General features: G+C 40.6%; 1 protein-coding gene across 1 annotated transcript in view; it reads right to left on the bottom strand.

Annotated features, from left to right (window-relative positions):
- LOC104531774 (microtubule cross-linking factor 1) overlaps positions 1 to 16,008 on the bottom strand; it is a gene marked incomplete at its 3' end in the record, with an annotated part of 64,761 nt that overhangs the window by 2,773 nt on the left and 45,980 nt on the right. Inside the window, exons 4-7 of the mRNA XM_029087167.1 lie at positions 15,928 to 16,005; positions 10,819 to 12,144; positions 9,716 to 9,871; positions 2,125 to 2,217 (exon numbers count right to left, since the gene is read on the bottom strand). Of these exons, the coding sequence (XP_028943000.1) occupies positions 2,125 to 2,217; positions 9,716 to 9,871; positions 10,819 to 12,144; positions 15,928 to 16,005 (1,653 nt within the window). The remainder of the gene's footprint in view (positions 1 to 2,124; positions 2,218 to 9,715; positions 9,872 to 10,818; positions 12,145 to 15,927; positions 16,006 to 16,008) is intronic.

The raw sequence follows: 16,008 nt of genomic DNA, 5'->3' as shown, positions 1-16,008 counted from the left end.
CATTCACTGTGTCTCTAAGTTTCAGTACTAGAAGCACCAAGAAAAGCTCATTATTTGGAGCACATGTATAATTACATCTGTTTCAACACAATGCCACTTGAAACATTATTCTTTAAATGTGACTTCTCCCTCAATATGTCAAAATCAAACCATGGCATGACCTGCACCCAATAGCACATGCACAAGTTATCTGCACAGCATCTCATATTCTGCATGGATGGGATTGTTTCCACTTCAAGCAAGCTGTGGTTCATGCTGATCAAGAAAAGGCTGATGGAAAATGAGTACAGAGGCACTGCTAACAGATATCAGTTTCTAATATTTTCCATTCTTTGGAAAAACCACCTCTCCCTTTGTTGACCAGCTCCATAGATGAAATCTATGAAAGCCATGGTACGCTAATGACCACAACAATTTAAACTGTAAGAACATACCCTGCAACAAACAGCATTCACATAGGAATGAAAATACTTCAGAGATTATTCTTCAAGCCCATGTAGCCTCTAGCAATTAATAGTGCTAAGAAATATATGCTTGATTTTCATGGCAACATTCAGGTGCTTCTGACACAGGCTACTGGTCCATACTAGCTGGTTTACTAAGGACTTTCCCCACACTTTAAATGATGTGCTTTGGCATAATGCAAATTCTCAGCACCTATGCTACTATGCCTTAAAAAGTTCCTGTTCAAGTTAAAAGTATTTACAGTAGTTGTTAGCTTAAATGGGTTTAAAATGCAGCTTAAAAGTAGTCTGGAACAAAATCAGCTACAATGGCCCAAAAAACACACACACAACTCCTAATAACAGTCATGGAGATTGTACACTGATAGCACACATCATTTTGACATCATTAAACATTGCCAAAAATGACATAGTAAAAAAGGGGGTTATTTTAAATTTAATTTTTACAGGAAGAAACAAATGGGTTTTGCGTTGATGCAGGTTCTTCTATCAAATAAAGTTATGGTTAAATACAGCAAAGATCTGAGTCATTTCCACCAGAAATCCTGATAGATGACAAAAAAGGAACAATATCAACAGGATGGGCACAATCTGGAAAAAATTAAGAATCCAGAAGATGCTTTTATTCTTCTGTTTTTACTGGCTGTCAACATGAATAGCTAGCTTTGATTTTGCTGCATTTTTCATTGTTTTTATAAGCGGTTATGATCTAAGTCCCCGTGGTCACAAATTCTTGCAGAAGACCCTGGTGGAGGTAGCTTCATAGAGTATTATGCCTTTTCAATGGATAGCTATTGCAAAAGAAAATAAGAGGCAGACATAGCTTCCAAAAAGCTTTCATGGCCAAGGCAACTAGGAAGGAAATCAATTCACTGGTTGCCTTCAAAAGCCTCGATGAGAAAGCTCCTATGGAGATCAACTGGAAATTAAAGTTACTTATGAAAAAACAGAGAGATACCACTTGGGCATAATGAGACTAGCTGGGACAAGGAAAATTGCCTTACACTATGCAACAGTTATGCTGACTTTAGTCTATGAAGTACATTTTAAAAGAAAATTTCAGTTAAGAGCCAAACAGCCTGCAAAAATTAGCAACAGATTTTTTTCACTCTAGGAGCTAGAGATCGCAAAATGATTGACTAATATGTTCCAGCCTTCAAAAGAGCAGGGGAGCCCATGTAACAAAATACGATTTATTAATCATTTATGGATAAGAGGGTTGGAAGCATGGGGTACTGAGAAATACAAAAAAGTCCTGATTTGTGTCTCAGTTATGAGTGTGTAACAACTCCTCCAGCTTCAGAGAAGCACTGGTTCTTCTTTGAGCTAGAAGAGGTCAGAATAAGGCACAGAGCCAAACTGCGCTGCCGGAGATCAAATGCACCCTTCCCTAGTTCATGAAGAACTCAAGGGGCTGACATAATTCCCCATGCAGTATTTCACGTCCCTATCTCAACTTCCCCCACACAGGGGAGGACAAAGCTTCTCTCCACCAAGCAGAGAAGCCAGATTCAAAGTGGCAAAATAGGTTCTTCATTTTCTCAGATGAGCTCAAACAGGCACAGCTGTGAGGACACAAGTTCCGAAGGTCCTGACAAACAAGGTCCATGCCACACGGTATGGTCACACGTCTCTCCCAGCAGGCAGATTTCGTATTTACCTGAATGATCCTTTCTGTAAACTTTTCTTGCTCCTCTCGGTGAAGTCTTGTCTCCTGCTCAAGCTGAGCCTGAAGCTCCTGTATCGGTACATTCTGTACAGGTAAAACATGGGAATCCCTGAGCTGATGAGCAGGACAAAGGGATAGGTTTAGCAGAAAACGTGTCTCCGTGGTGTAAAACAAAGGAAAAAAGAACTGCAGGACAGACGTCTGCACAACTCACGCTTATCAATAGTTAAAACCAAAGCACAGCGTGCAAATAAATTGCAATGACCTAAATATGTGTGGGAATTTCCTGTGTGGCTTCTTCTGAAAACTAAAGCTGGGATGCTGATGTTACATGTTGGATACTCTCTTCAGGCCTCTGATCTGGGATTGCACTCCAGTAGCTGAGAGAGTGGACCATCAATGACATTTGCCAGATTAGCTCCTATTTAGAGTATTCCATATTTGGTAGCATATTTCTCTATGATAATCAATGCTATAAAATGTTAACATCTCTGCAGAAGATGCACCGAATGCATATATATTGAACCTAATTACTTATTCTTTTGCAACACTTCTGATTAGGCAGTTAATGGGATAGCATTTATTAAACCAATTAAGCATATAAGGTCCCTTTCTTCAGATACAAGACAGCTCTCTGCACAAGTCAACCTCATACTGTTATTTCTACTCCACAAATATCATGGTGATAAGCCATGTGAGCCTGAGATCTGACCAAAATACTGAAATATCTCCCCTTTCAGGCCCAACACTATTTTAATCTTAATACTTTCAATTTTATGTTCTCCTTAAGTTTGGCATCCCATCCACTTTACTTCCAAAAGTTACTTAATTCAAAAATAATGACCCAAGAAGGTAGAGTTAGGGACCTCCTTATTTATACTATGTTAATTAATCTTGTGGCATTTATATTCCCAATCAGAACTTTCTATGCCCTCATTTTGTGTCTCTCACATTGGAGCTATAACTGATTTGTCTGTACAAAGGTGATGCTCGGCCAGACGCCGTCCTCTTCACATGTGTGACCACATAAAACGCTATGGACCAAACTCCTACTTCCTAGAGTAAAAACATTTAAAGAAGAGATCACTTCAGGCTTCAAAGTGTAATCCCAAGCTCTCTGTTGGCCGACGTCCAGTGAGCTCCAGCCTCAGCAGCTGCAAGGATGTAATGCAGGTCGTGGGACCACTCTTGGGGACTTTGCTGTCATTTCCCTTCTGGCATCAGCCCTGGCACCCCTCTCCTCTCCGCAGGCACTCCTCCTGCTTCCCGAGAGCAAAACCAGCTGCTGCTGTTCTTCGGGCTGCAGCAGCCCTTTCTGGGACAGTTTTGGTTATTCAAAAAGTATTTGCCATTGGGACAGACGCTCCTCTCCTCCTCTAGGGAAAAAAGAGGTAAGGCAGATGGAACTATCCCATAAAGCACCTGCAGGACCATACGCCACAAAAATCACCCTGCACATACTTTCCAGGCCCTGTCAGTTCTTTTTTACTTCATTCACTTATTGACTTGTGCACGGCTATTTTGTACCTGAGGAAGAGACACTTCCAGCCCCCTGAAAGGTACACATAAAGTGACCAAGAGGACATTATCTGCCTTATGGATTTCATCTTGCACCTTAACGTGTCTGCAGACATTTTGTATTGCACAAAACCAAAATTTGGTCTTAAAATAACCTGAAAAGAACTGCTCGCAATGGGATTTGCCAGTTTTGCACAATCGTTTGTAAATCGTGAGATAGCTACACGCAGGTATATCAGTTTAGATCTCTCATCCAATAAAATAAAATTTACTTTTAACAGAAATTTCTGCATTCTTTTATTCTGATCCAGCTTCTTTAAGAAAATGGTAAATAAGAACCAATGTACCTAGTTAATTCAGGTGTACTGAATTAAAAAAAAGTGTGTTCTTCCTTTTTATGAATTCAAAATCAGCCAAAATCATGCAAAGTCGATCCGGTAAAAACAGAAACAACATGACAATGCAATAATCACTTAAAAAAAATCTTATGTGCCTCCAGAAATGGAAACAGTATGATTCATATAAAAATGCATACAGTGTTAATTTAAAATATAAAGGAAGCATAACCGATCAGTCATATTGACTGTCCTTACAGGCATACAGTTACACAGTTAGATAGTTAGATATATTTTTGGTCTTGGGATTCCTGAAACTGGAAGCTGAATCAGAGCAGCAAAAGTTACCAGGAAGGTAAGGTTTGAATTTTTCACTATTCATTTCACACTTGTTTTCCAGTGAACAATGATTTGCTAAAAGGTAATTTATTCTACTTTAGACTAGATTAATTGGAATCACATAGTTACGTATATACAGACAACAGTTGATGTCTGCAAAATTAGGGCAAGAAAATTATAAACTCATGCAATTTTTTTATAAACATGCAGCCCATGCAAAGCCAAGTTTCAGTAAACTTGGGTGCTGGGACTGTGTGATAACTGCTGGAATTACTAGGAAGAGCTAAATACATCATAAAAGCATATAGACTATTACATGCACACTAGACAGTGCAAATAATTTTTATAGTTGCGTTGCCTCTTTAAGTATGATGTATTTTTATAAGCAGCAAAATAAATGTGTTGAAAAGCAGTTAATGCATGAACACAGAGCTTCACACCTTTTGCCTTCCAGCACAACCTGAGGACGCTTCATAGTCCATAATTTCATATAACGTAATTTCTACCAGAAGCACAGGGATTACTACTGCTCAAATTAAGGGAGATAAGGCTGCTTAAGCACCTAATAGATTGCTGCTAAACATCTGGATTGTGAATGGAGAAAGTGTAGAAATGTATCATGTGATATTTGTATATGCAGTTCGGGTACCTGGCATTGCACTGACAGACATCTTTATGTTTATATGTGGATATCAAGCCCCTATGATGTAATCAGCAGGGTGTAACATGTGGCACAACTGTGGTTTTCTTTTGTTTTGGAAAACAGCTCTGCTACAAAATGGACACAAAAGCTGATAACCTGTTAACTTCCATTCTTTGTCTCCTTTGTACTCATTAACGAACATGAGGAATGGAAAACACCTTGAATGTGAAGGCAACCACACAAGGGACGGACATCACAGAAATAGACACAAACTCACTACAACAAGACATACAAGCACACTATAGTGGGAACTACAAGCTAGTGCTACTCTATCACAGCACCACAGAAGCAGCTGCACTTCATCCACAGCTCAACACCAAGCAGCAATTTCCCATGAATCCCAATTATTGCAATTCCAGATCCACTTCCACTCCCATCCTCTTGGACAGGCAGTGCCAAATCCTTCTGCCGAGTCCTTTTCTCTCAGCTGTTATCACTCCAGAACAAGCTAATCCTCACCCATGTTTTTACTTCAAGACGATGTTGAGAGAAAAGTAATCCAGGCTTTGGGGGCTTTACCATCACTCCCTCATTGCACTGACCCTCTTCTGCCCCTCTCAGTGTGTTGAAGGCTTTTCGGGTTACTTTTCAGCTTGCACAATCCCATGTTTCTGCCATGACTTTTTTTTACAATATTGCCATGCACCATGAGGTACGTCTGGGAAAACTTGTCTGTTTTCTCCATCGTACCATAGCTAATTACAATTTCAATTTGCCTGCAAACTTAAGCTGTTTATATGCAACCACTGTGCACATGAAATTTCATGGAATCTTTCTTTTTTAGCCTTTTTTTTTTTTTTTTCCCAGAAGGGATGCAGCAAAATAAGGCCTGAGGAGGCAGGGTAGAAAGATGCTCGCCAGCATTTGTGTGCAATTCCAGGAAGGCAAAAGATGAATGTTTTACGTTTCTAACCTTACATTTGACCACGCAGTCTAAAACCTGCTACTTTTTCACACATGACAGCTGACCATTGTATGTATACAATCAACCAGACTTTTTACATGCAATACACATGTAACTGAATTCTCAGAGGCTGCTTCTGAAGATGTACTCTTCTCCTCACCCCTTAAAAATAAATTACACATATTCCATTTGCTGGTGCACAAGAGGCAGTTGTGTTGTTATTTGTCAGTGCTTATATGGAGAGTCTCTGATTTTGGGAAAACACAGAACACTTTGCTCCAAGTCTTTTAAAATCCATCTCATTGTATGGGTAGTACACAAAGTCTCACCGAGTTCAGTTAGGACTGGGATATCCAGATTTACATCATAAAGAGTCTTTTAAGCCATTATATTGTCAACCTTTATGGAATCTTGCATAGCAAGAAAGAATACAATTCATCAAAGTAAATTATTTTTGCTGCCCCTAATCTTGGTGGGAATGAATACTGTCAGCACCAGTTTGTCTTTCTTCTTCCCACAACTTAGCATTGGAGGAATAACGGACACTAAAAGATACAACTTTCTATGTGGCCTTCATTTGTTGTTGTGGGGTTTTTTTGGTTTTTAGGTTTTTTTTCAGAAGAAGAAGGAAAAGTCACAATGTATAAAACATTCACTGTTTCCTTTCTGGGAAAACCAAATCTTAAACCAGGGAAAAAGGATGTGTAAATTTTCAGCACATGGCTGGGAGCTGCTGCAAAAGACATCCAGCTGAAAAGCTCTCACATGGAATTATGAAAACTGCACAGAAGAAGCACAGACACTCCAAAACCAGCTAAAAAGAGAACAATCAAAATATAGACTGAAATGCTCCTCATATGTTGAAAATGGATCCTTACAGAATTTTTAGTTCAAAGTAGGTGGTAAAGTAACTTACCTAACTTCCACATTACTGGATCTGGTTGGTTCACACTTAACCCAGGTATTAACTTTGAGTAATAGAGGTGTTTTATATTTATTATGAGCATGATAAGTAAGGAAAAAGGATAAACAGATTGAGAAAGGCCTAGAAGAAATTATTCTTCAGTGTGAGCTCTTCCTACTTTATTACTAGACCTTGTGGAAGACTTGCTTTTTAAGACATGCTCTCACCTTCTCCAACCTATCTGCTTTTATTTTAATTCTCTGGTGATAACCTGTTCCTTTTAAGTGAATTCACTTCAGTGCTTCTTTTTCCATAACCTGGGAGTGTCAGAGATTTTGTGGCATTTTTCTATACAGAAACAAATGTGTAAATCTTTATAAACCATGTATGAAAATAATCCCAATCCGAAATGCAAGATGAGTGCTTTTGCCTTTGCTACTTACTCAGATAAGGGCAGAACTGATACCCTCTGAAGCAACAATCAGAGTTAGGAGATACAGCTCCATTTTAGAGCATCGGGTATCAAATACTGCAACAAACTATATCTAGTAATTTGAAAGAGTGAGATTTATCATCTCCAGCATGTCTTCTTGTTTCTGAATAAACAGGAGGAGACTGCTTAAGGAAACTGCTTTTTGTTTATGGATATTCCATTGATAAGAAGGGTAAAATTCACCAGATCAAAAATTATTTACCATTTTTCCCACTGGTTTCCATTTATTGCCATAGTAATCCTTTGATTTGTGCTAGGCATTTGCTCCATGAAGCATTGTGTTACCTTTTTTAGTTCCTCCCTGTCTTTTAGTCAGGGCAATTCTCACTTGTTCACTCACTTTTTCTTTGGATGGTAAAGAATTATTTCCCGCTCCCACCATAACCTGGCTCTGCTAAAATCATGAATAATGGATCAAACATCCACCCCAATGGGCTCCAACCCCCACAATAGCAGCTGAATGGTTTGTTTCTTTTTAAACAAAGCCCTGCTCTTAAGGCAGTTTCAAGATATAATTTCCTTTGGACTGTGACTCTAACCCACTTCTTTAACATGCAAATACATTCTAGTAATACTGTTGCACTAAAAACTGCAGTGCAAAGCCCAAACAAAGGCAGATGTTTACAGTTAGGCTATGGGGTAGTTTTAAGCACAAGTCAGTCTGCATTTATTGCATTTAATCAAACAGTCTCCCACAATGCCTGCTCATTTTTAAAAAGAGGAGAAATGGCTAAATGGAAGCTGCTCAGCATTGCTTGGGAAAATTTTCATTTAAAATTCAGCTTGTAAAGACTGAATTTAGAAAAGTGGGTTTTCTTGCTTAAAAGAAAACATTTGCCTCACTGAAATGAAATGTGTTCTTCTCATGCTGAAAGTCCATACACAGTAAGAAGATCATCAATCAATGTTATCCACTGGCCAATGCATATACTTTCACTTCATAAGTTAAAGCAGATAGCAGCTTACATGTAGCCATCTCTGCTGTGGGCATTGAAAGGTTTGAGTCTGCATCTGAAATTTCTGTGGTATTTTAAAAAAGCCTTTGGTATTTGAATAATATTTTTTCCTACTCATTCATCTGGCACAAAAAAATTGGCAGTTTTTGCTGATGCAGTGTATGAAATTTAAAAAGACTAAAAATGATACCATACAAAATTATTTGAAGGACTCTTCTGCTTCATTTGGGTTTGACTGTTAGAGATTACAAGATTTCAACTGGCTGTCTACCCACTGAAAAGTTTCAGTGTAATATTCTTTGTTGCTTAGGCAGACCTGACTGAAACAAAAACCTTAAGTCTTCAACATTTTCTCAGGTTGAGCCATTTGAGCCCCAGCCTTGCTCACCTTTTGAGCACATCTGGACTTCAGCTGGATATTTTCTACCTTTGATTATAATTACTGGCTTGTTCCTTGTCAGGCTATGATGTGAAAACTATCCATCCTCTGTTTAAACACAGTTTGCTGTACACAGTTTCAGTACTGTGCTGTACATATCATCCCATCCTGGGAGAGGAAAAAAAGATGTTGTGCCAAAATTACCCAAATCCCTAATCTTAACAGAGGGCTCACATATACAGGATTTCATATAATAATGAGCCTGATCTAAGGTAAGAGGCAATTAATAAAGATGACAGAATTTAAACTGAAATACTGTAAACATTTGCTGTGGTGATTTTCTGACCTAATCTACCATAATTATTGACAAATACAATTGCAAAAGGATCCATGCTGAATGGCAAGGTTTCTCTACCTCATCATCCCATTTCACAGCTGAGGAAGAAAGACTTTACCTTTTGTAGCATCTGGCCAATCTATGTTCATGAGAGCAGCTAGGGAGATGTTTACTGAGGCTGATACAGCCTCTGCATGGATGAAGACAAATAAAAACTGATCAATGTTTTTGATGAATGGAAAAGTACTTAACAACCCAAATGATGGAGAATTCTGCTTAACATAATGTATTTTAGAAGCTGCAGGGTGTTGTGTGACCTGTTGAGAATTACCATGTACACCAGCACCAAACCCTCTCCTGCACAGGCTATTGCTAGGCAAAATGCAAAGCAGTCTCTATCTGTAGATTTTTCAGTTTTAAAATATCCAACAAAGTGAAACCTGGAAGCATGATCTCACATCAGGGATTACAACCCCTTCCAGAGATCTTTCAGTACTATACTCAATTGTCAGGGGTCCCTGAGCAATATTTTCCCACTTAGCAAAGCTACTAGAAGTTTCTCTGAAACTGCAAGGGGGAAGAGAGGTCAACCACAAATTTCACAACAGGGGTGCTGTGTTTGGTCCAATTTATACCCCCAACCCCTGGCTTCTGTTACTCATCTCCTGGCTAAGGCAGCAGGAGGCAGTGAGTAAGACGGGCTGCTTTGCTGACCTCTAGACTGAAACAGCCCTTGTCTCCTGGCCTGTAGAGTTTAATGTCTCCATCAGCTCTGCGGTGTGGGTCGGTGGTGGCTCGCTGGTGGTGAATCTCTCGCTCCTCTCCACGATCTTGTTTGAGCTGCCATTCCATCTGATCCCTCAGTTTGGACTGTTAGGTGCATGGGCGGTTTATAACAAAAAAAACAAAACGACAGGAGGGAATAAAGAAAACAAAAATGGGTAAGGTAGACGACTGAAAAACTACAAGACAAAGAAAAGCGTGAACAGGAAGACCAACTTAAATACAGTGGCATAAGAAAGTGAAGAGAATAAAACCAAAATGAGGATGAGCAAAATGATGGGCTGAAACATCTGAAAAGCAAAAAAGAGAAAGAGAGGAAAAAAGAATGCAAACACTGGTTATGAGGCGCATGCAATGAGGATGCATGAGTCAAACCAACAGCAAGCATACAAGTCATGAAGGATACGGGACACAAGGTTCTTCCTTCCTTACTTGTGCTTTGCAGAAAAGCCATATCCAGTGTGGCAGTTGTGGCAGTTTAGACATGCGCCCATGGGCAACGCTTTAGGCAAGGCAGTCCTTCGCTGGCTACTGAGCTTCTCACTCGCTGCTCGGTTAGGGGAGTGAGCTGTAAGCAGGCTTTTCAAAACACATCACTTAAGAAAACTGCGTTTGGTTGGGTTCTTTGGCAAGGCTTTTGAGAACACCCTGACCCTTTTATGAGAGAGCATAATAAAGACCTCCTCACATTTCTTAGCAAGGCTGCTAATTTACATTCATCAGATTTTTTTTTTTTTAATTAATCTCTTCTTTCATGGGGAAACACTGCTGTTACAGACAAAAAGAAGACAGATCTCTATAGCACCAGTGGATTAGCCTTTTTGCCATGAGGAACCGCCTCTGAATCAAAGGAGTTGTGCAAACAAACAAAAGAAAAAAACCTATAAAGTGTTTGTTTAACATTACACATTGTAATACATTGCGGGTTTGAAATCATAACAAAGCAGCAGTGAGGAAAATTAGCTCTAGGGTAGCAATGCCAGCAAGAAAGAGAAACAATAAACAGAAAGAAGGCAAACAAGGGGCAGACCTACCTGGAAGTCGGTGATTAACTCCTTCCCCAGGTTACCAATGGGAGAGTCTCGAGACATGGATGTCATTGTGGATAGAAAACTGGAAGACTCTGTGAGATGGGGAAGAGGGGAGAGGTCATCCATCTGCTCCTTAAGGCCCTCCCCAATGTGATCAACCTTCTCCAGGAAGGTCTGCAGCTCCTTCCGGAAAGCTTTCATCCTGGAGTTGATGGTGTTCAGAAGCTCTGGTTCATGCTTATCTTCTTCCCTTTCCTCACCACGTTTGAAATCCTGCTCAGTGGATGGGCTGCTGGTTACATGCACCTTTGCATCATAAATCAAGCTGTCCGTATCGGTGATAAGGCGGTCCACAGTCCTTTCAAGCCGCTCAGCCTCACGTTTGATGTTAATTAAAGACTCAGTGCCCTCTTTCACTCTCATGAGCTCAGCGGAGCACAGGTCACTGACTTCCGATGGCTTCCCGCTCCCAAAACCCGACGTCTTCTCATAAACTTCTTCAGAGTCGCTCTCACCCCCAATGGGCCCCTCTCTCTTTGGCTGGGGTGGGCGACCTTCTTCGCTGTCACTCTCCTTCTTCCCGGCATCACTGTCGGCATCGCTGTCCCTGGGGCTGGAAGCGCGCAGGCCCAGGTGAGAAGCAAGATCGTAACGCTGGACATTGGACATCAGGACCCTGTTCTCATACTGGAGTTTCATCACTTTTCCACTCAGCTCATTGATTTGCAACCTAGCCGACTTCAGCTCCTCTTGCAAGGTGCCGCCGCACTTGGACGCTGCATCATCCAACCAGCTTGGCTCCTGGCCTGGCTCAAACTTGAATTTGTTCAGCTCGTTTGTGAGCTGCTTGTTGTGATCCTCAATTTCAGAGATCGATCGTCTCAGCAGTTCTGCTTCCTCTTCCACAAACTGCAGGTGCCGGCGCAGCTCCGTGGCTGACTCCACGGAGTCGCCATAGGGCGAGGTAGGAATGCTTGAAATGTGGTCCCTGCTGAGACACTCTTTTTCATACTGGCACCTCATATCCTCCATTTCAGCTTTAATCCCCCTGTTCTCCACCTCCAGTTCCACTATTTTTCTGCCCAGTATGTTGGCTTCCTCCTCCACCAGCTTCAAACGAAGCTTCAGCTCGGCCTCCCTGGTGCTGGGTGGGCCCCCTGCCTCCCCAGTAGGCAGGGGACTGTCCACGTCTCCATAGATGGACTTGTACTTCTGGAGCTCCTGCTCTAGTTCGTCCTTCTCCCTCCCCAGTTTGGCCATCTTCTTACGCATCAGCGCTGCCTCCTCTTTGGCAAACTGGAGCTGGCACTTCAGATCAGCGCTGTCCTCCTGCCAAGAATAATCACCCCACCAAAGATTATATCAGAAGCACAATCAGTTGCTCACCTTCCAAAATCTCCACCTCCCCTCCCTCTGAGCTGTAGCTGTTAGGTATGCAAACAATACATAGACAAGAGCTGCGCAAACCACACAGTTGACACATTTCACGGCTTGGTCCTGGTTAAATTGGCAAAGCAGGTTGACTAAAGTTAAAGAGAAGGAAAAAAAAATGAGTGTGCCATTGCAAGTATTCAGTGATGCAAGAGTGCCAGCACAATGCTTAGTTCTCCTCAAATACTGAGTAAATTTTGTGGAAAATAAGAATGAGTCAAATGAAAAGGTGCCACAATTTGTTGGCACTTTCTGTTCCATTTATGTTTAATGATACATTGGCTCCCTTTTAGCACGATGAGACAAAGACTACTCAGATGAATTTGCCATCGTAATCCAAAATCTCAGGCTTCTTCAGCTTAAAAGCACAAAAAAAGTGTGCTGAGATGCATGGTTGCCTTGCAAAATGAAGACTTTAATTACTGCATCTCACAGTGCTGTGAACTGGCTGGAGTGCCTAACTTGTTTTCCAAATAGGAAGCACTACTGTTGTCTCTGCTGCTGTTATTCTTAGGATGGACCAGATTGTGATCACTGTTGCTGGTATGGGCAACTGTTCACAGGGGAGATTGGTGAAAACATGTGAAAAAGAAAAGAAAAATTAATTAAACCATAGTTACATCCAAATCCATCCTATGTGAAAATCTGCGTTTTTCAGGAAGACCCAGGGTATTAAATGAGAGTTTGATTTTTTTTGTGTGTGTGTTGGGCATTTTAAAGCACTGCAACTCAACTCAAATGGAAACTCTAGTGTGTATTGTGCTGAAATAAGAGACAAGGTTAAGTAAATTCTAAGCCGATGAACAATTTCTTTGCATGAATCACTTTCATGAATTGTCATTGAGATACAGGCACTTGGCCTCATAAGAGACACATTTATCAGCATTAGCAGTACAATGGAAGGCAGGCTTTGAAAGATGATCTCTTGAGACAGCAGATTTAATCCTGGTTGGTAGGCCATGTGGACATATGTGCAAATATCTATGGAAACGTAATTTCAGTCTCCAGAGCGCTGTTATCTTTCACAAGCACCATTTTGCTGTAATTCCTAACAATGGCAACCAAATTCAGAAAAAACATGTCTGATTTTAATTGTTTACCCAGATCAGGCAATTAATAAAATAAAAAGATTTACAAAACTAATTATGGCTCAGCAATCTGAGGAAATGATTTAATTTATAAAGCACACATTCTTGCACATTGGTAATGGTGTCTTTTATATTACTTAGATTAATTTCGGCCCATTCTATTTAGATATATACTAATTATGTCTTAATTTCAGACATTAATACCTAAACAGCCACAAAAGTAATTGGTTACATACTACTGAACTCAGTCAGTTTTCTTACTGATTCTGCTTGGCCTAGGTTCGAACTTTAAAATACTAAATAGTAAAAAAAGTTTAAATGTTAATAAAATGATAGAGGCAAACAATATCCAAAGTTTCTGTCAATATGTGGTTTTCAGTGATAACCAGTAGTCAAACACAACTGCAATCCATTGATCAGTCGACTGACTAAAACTCTGGTCATTATGTTTCTGGCAGCAGAAATGTGAGTTTTCTATGAATACAATCAAGGTGCATATAATTGGTTAGAAGCAGAGCCTCTAGAAGATCAGCTTGCTTTGCTATCATCTCCTCCCATACACAGACCTCATAGTCACACATATATTTGTAAATTCCTTTTCTCTTTATAACTCAAAACTGTAAATTGAGTATCAGATTTAAACCTGGGAAAACTCCATGCAGCCTCCACTGGAGTCACTGAGTATTGGTTGCTCTGTACGATTAAAGCATCATCTTTGGTCAGGGCTGCACAATATATTACCTCTGTTTTTCCTCTCATCGAGAATCAGTTTGTTCCCGCAGCTGTAGGCTTTGCTTTTAGGGAAACAGAAAGATCACAAGGAAGGTTACATCCAGACCACTGCTGCACATCAGAGCTCATGGGTGGGGCAATCACTCCAGTTTATTTATTTATCTGTTAATAGCTTGGAAATAATCACATCTGACATTTTCCTTATTCTGCATTTGCAATCCAGCATTTTCCCAAGTGCTTCTTGTCTACCTTTGGCTGCCCAAAGCTGTTGGTGGCACTAGCTGGCATCTCGCACCTCCCTGGCTGCAGGGCCCCAGAGCGACACGGGTGGGGAAGGGCCAGGCTGCCCTCTGCCCCCTCCCCATCTGGTAGCACCAGGGGCCAACTCCTCCCTGGGGCTCAGAGGGGACCCCAGCCTGATGCCCACTGCACGCCTTCAAGCAATACAAATAAGACACTGAGTGCCAGTCAGGACAACACACTCAGCATTTTGAAGCTTTTGAAGAAAAGGGAAAGGCTTTGATGGGTTTGGGGTCAGGGCCCCAGTGTTTTTGCTCGGCATCACTGTACGACTCAATGCATCTGTGGAGTTAGGGTGTTGTTATAGCAGGAAAAAAACACCATTAAGTTCTTATAACGGCATTACCTTATCGCTAGGTTTTGTCTATGAAAAAAAGGGTCACATTTGTAAGTTTTAGTTTTTTGCAAAAGCTGAAACAAACAAGATTTTTTTCATTAAACACAAGCCTCATACAAAACAACAGAGCTGATAGATGTTAATCTTGCCTACTAAATACGGATCCCTTCTGGAAAGGTGAGAAAGCTCTATATCTTCCCCACTTCTCTTCCAGGGAACACAACTACTGAAAATCCCATTCCCTGGACAGCTCTTTTCCAAAGGAAAAGAATGGTCAGGAGAGATTTATCAGTCAGATCAAAGCAAGCCAGAAGGGTAGGACTCCAATCTTCATGCATCTGTCCCTCTGAAACTTTGTGTACAGAAATATCAGTGATTTCTTGATCAGTTGAAACCAAGTAGAAACAGCAAGAGGGTGAGACACCCACACAAGTCAGTAGAGTTTTGATATATAAGGCAAACTTAGAAGAGGCCAAATCACTGAGATTAAGAATAGTTCATTATTAGTTAAATCACAAATGAAAAAAATAAAAGGTGGGGGGAAAAAAAAAAGGGAGAATACAGTCTTTCCATCATTTTGGAAGAACAAGAGGTTCAAATCCCTGGGGCTGAAAGCTGGGTGATGGCACAGCCTAACTGTATTTCACATCTAGTATGTGGACAGTTTCCTAAAAGGTTTATGTAGGGAAGACTGTATAGAAAGAAAATAAGGAACAACAGTGCAAAAATGTTCTGTCAGTCATAGTGCTAGTCATGAACTCTAAGAGATCATTAAGGATAAATGGGATTTAATGATTACTGATGATTATTTGCATGCAATGGCATTACAGCTCTGCACTGCACTTCAGAGGGATGTTAATGGGAAAAAAAGCAGAAAGAAAAAACTCAGATCCCTCCCTACAGTCTGCAGTCTAATTTAGACAAATGTAGAATGTAGATATAAAGAAATGAAACTTAAAGGAAAGAAATTAACTTAAATTTATTATGCAATGTAAATGATATGATGAGAATGAAGAGCTGATCAAAAATTCCCAAATATGATATTTCTTTTCTGGCAAGAAGAACACAAAGATAGATAGAGACCAACACCATCTCCTCTACCACCACCACCGGCTCAAGGGAACTGCCAGGCAGAAGATGGGTAAGCAGTTTTGGGGTTGCAAGTCTGATGACAGGGCAGTACAACCAGCACCCAAGCATATGGTTGAGTGTCAGCACTCCTACCTTGCGCTGGAGAACCACTTTTCTTTGTGTTTTGCCTGGTGGCTGGTATTTTCCAAGAAGCTCCGTTTTGCAATTCTGCTG

The sequence above is a fragment of the Antrostomus carolinensis genome, unplaced genomic scaffold (assembly GCF_000700745.2).
Source record: "Antrostomus carolinensis isolate BGI_N321 unplaced genomic scaffold, ASM70074v2 scaffold8951, whole genome shotgun sequence".
NCBI classification, from domain to species: domain Eukaryota; kingdom Metazoa; phylum Chordata; class Aves; order Caprimulgiformes; family Caprimulgidae; genus Antrostomus; species Antrostomus carolinensis.
This window is presented reverse-complemented; position numbering and strand designations above follow the sequence as displayed.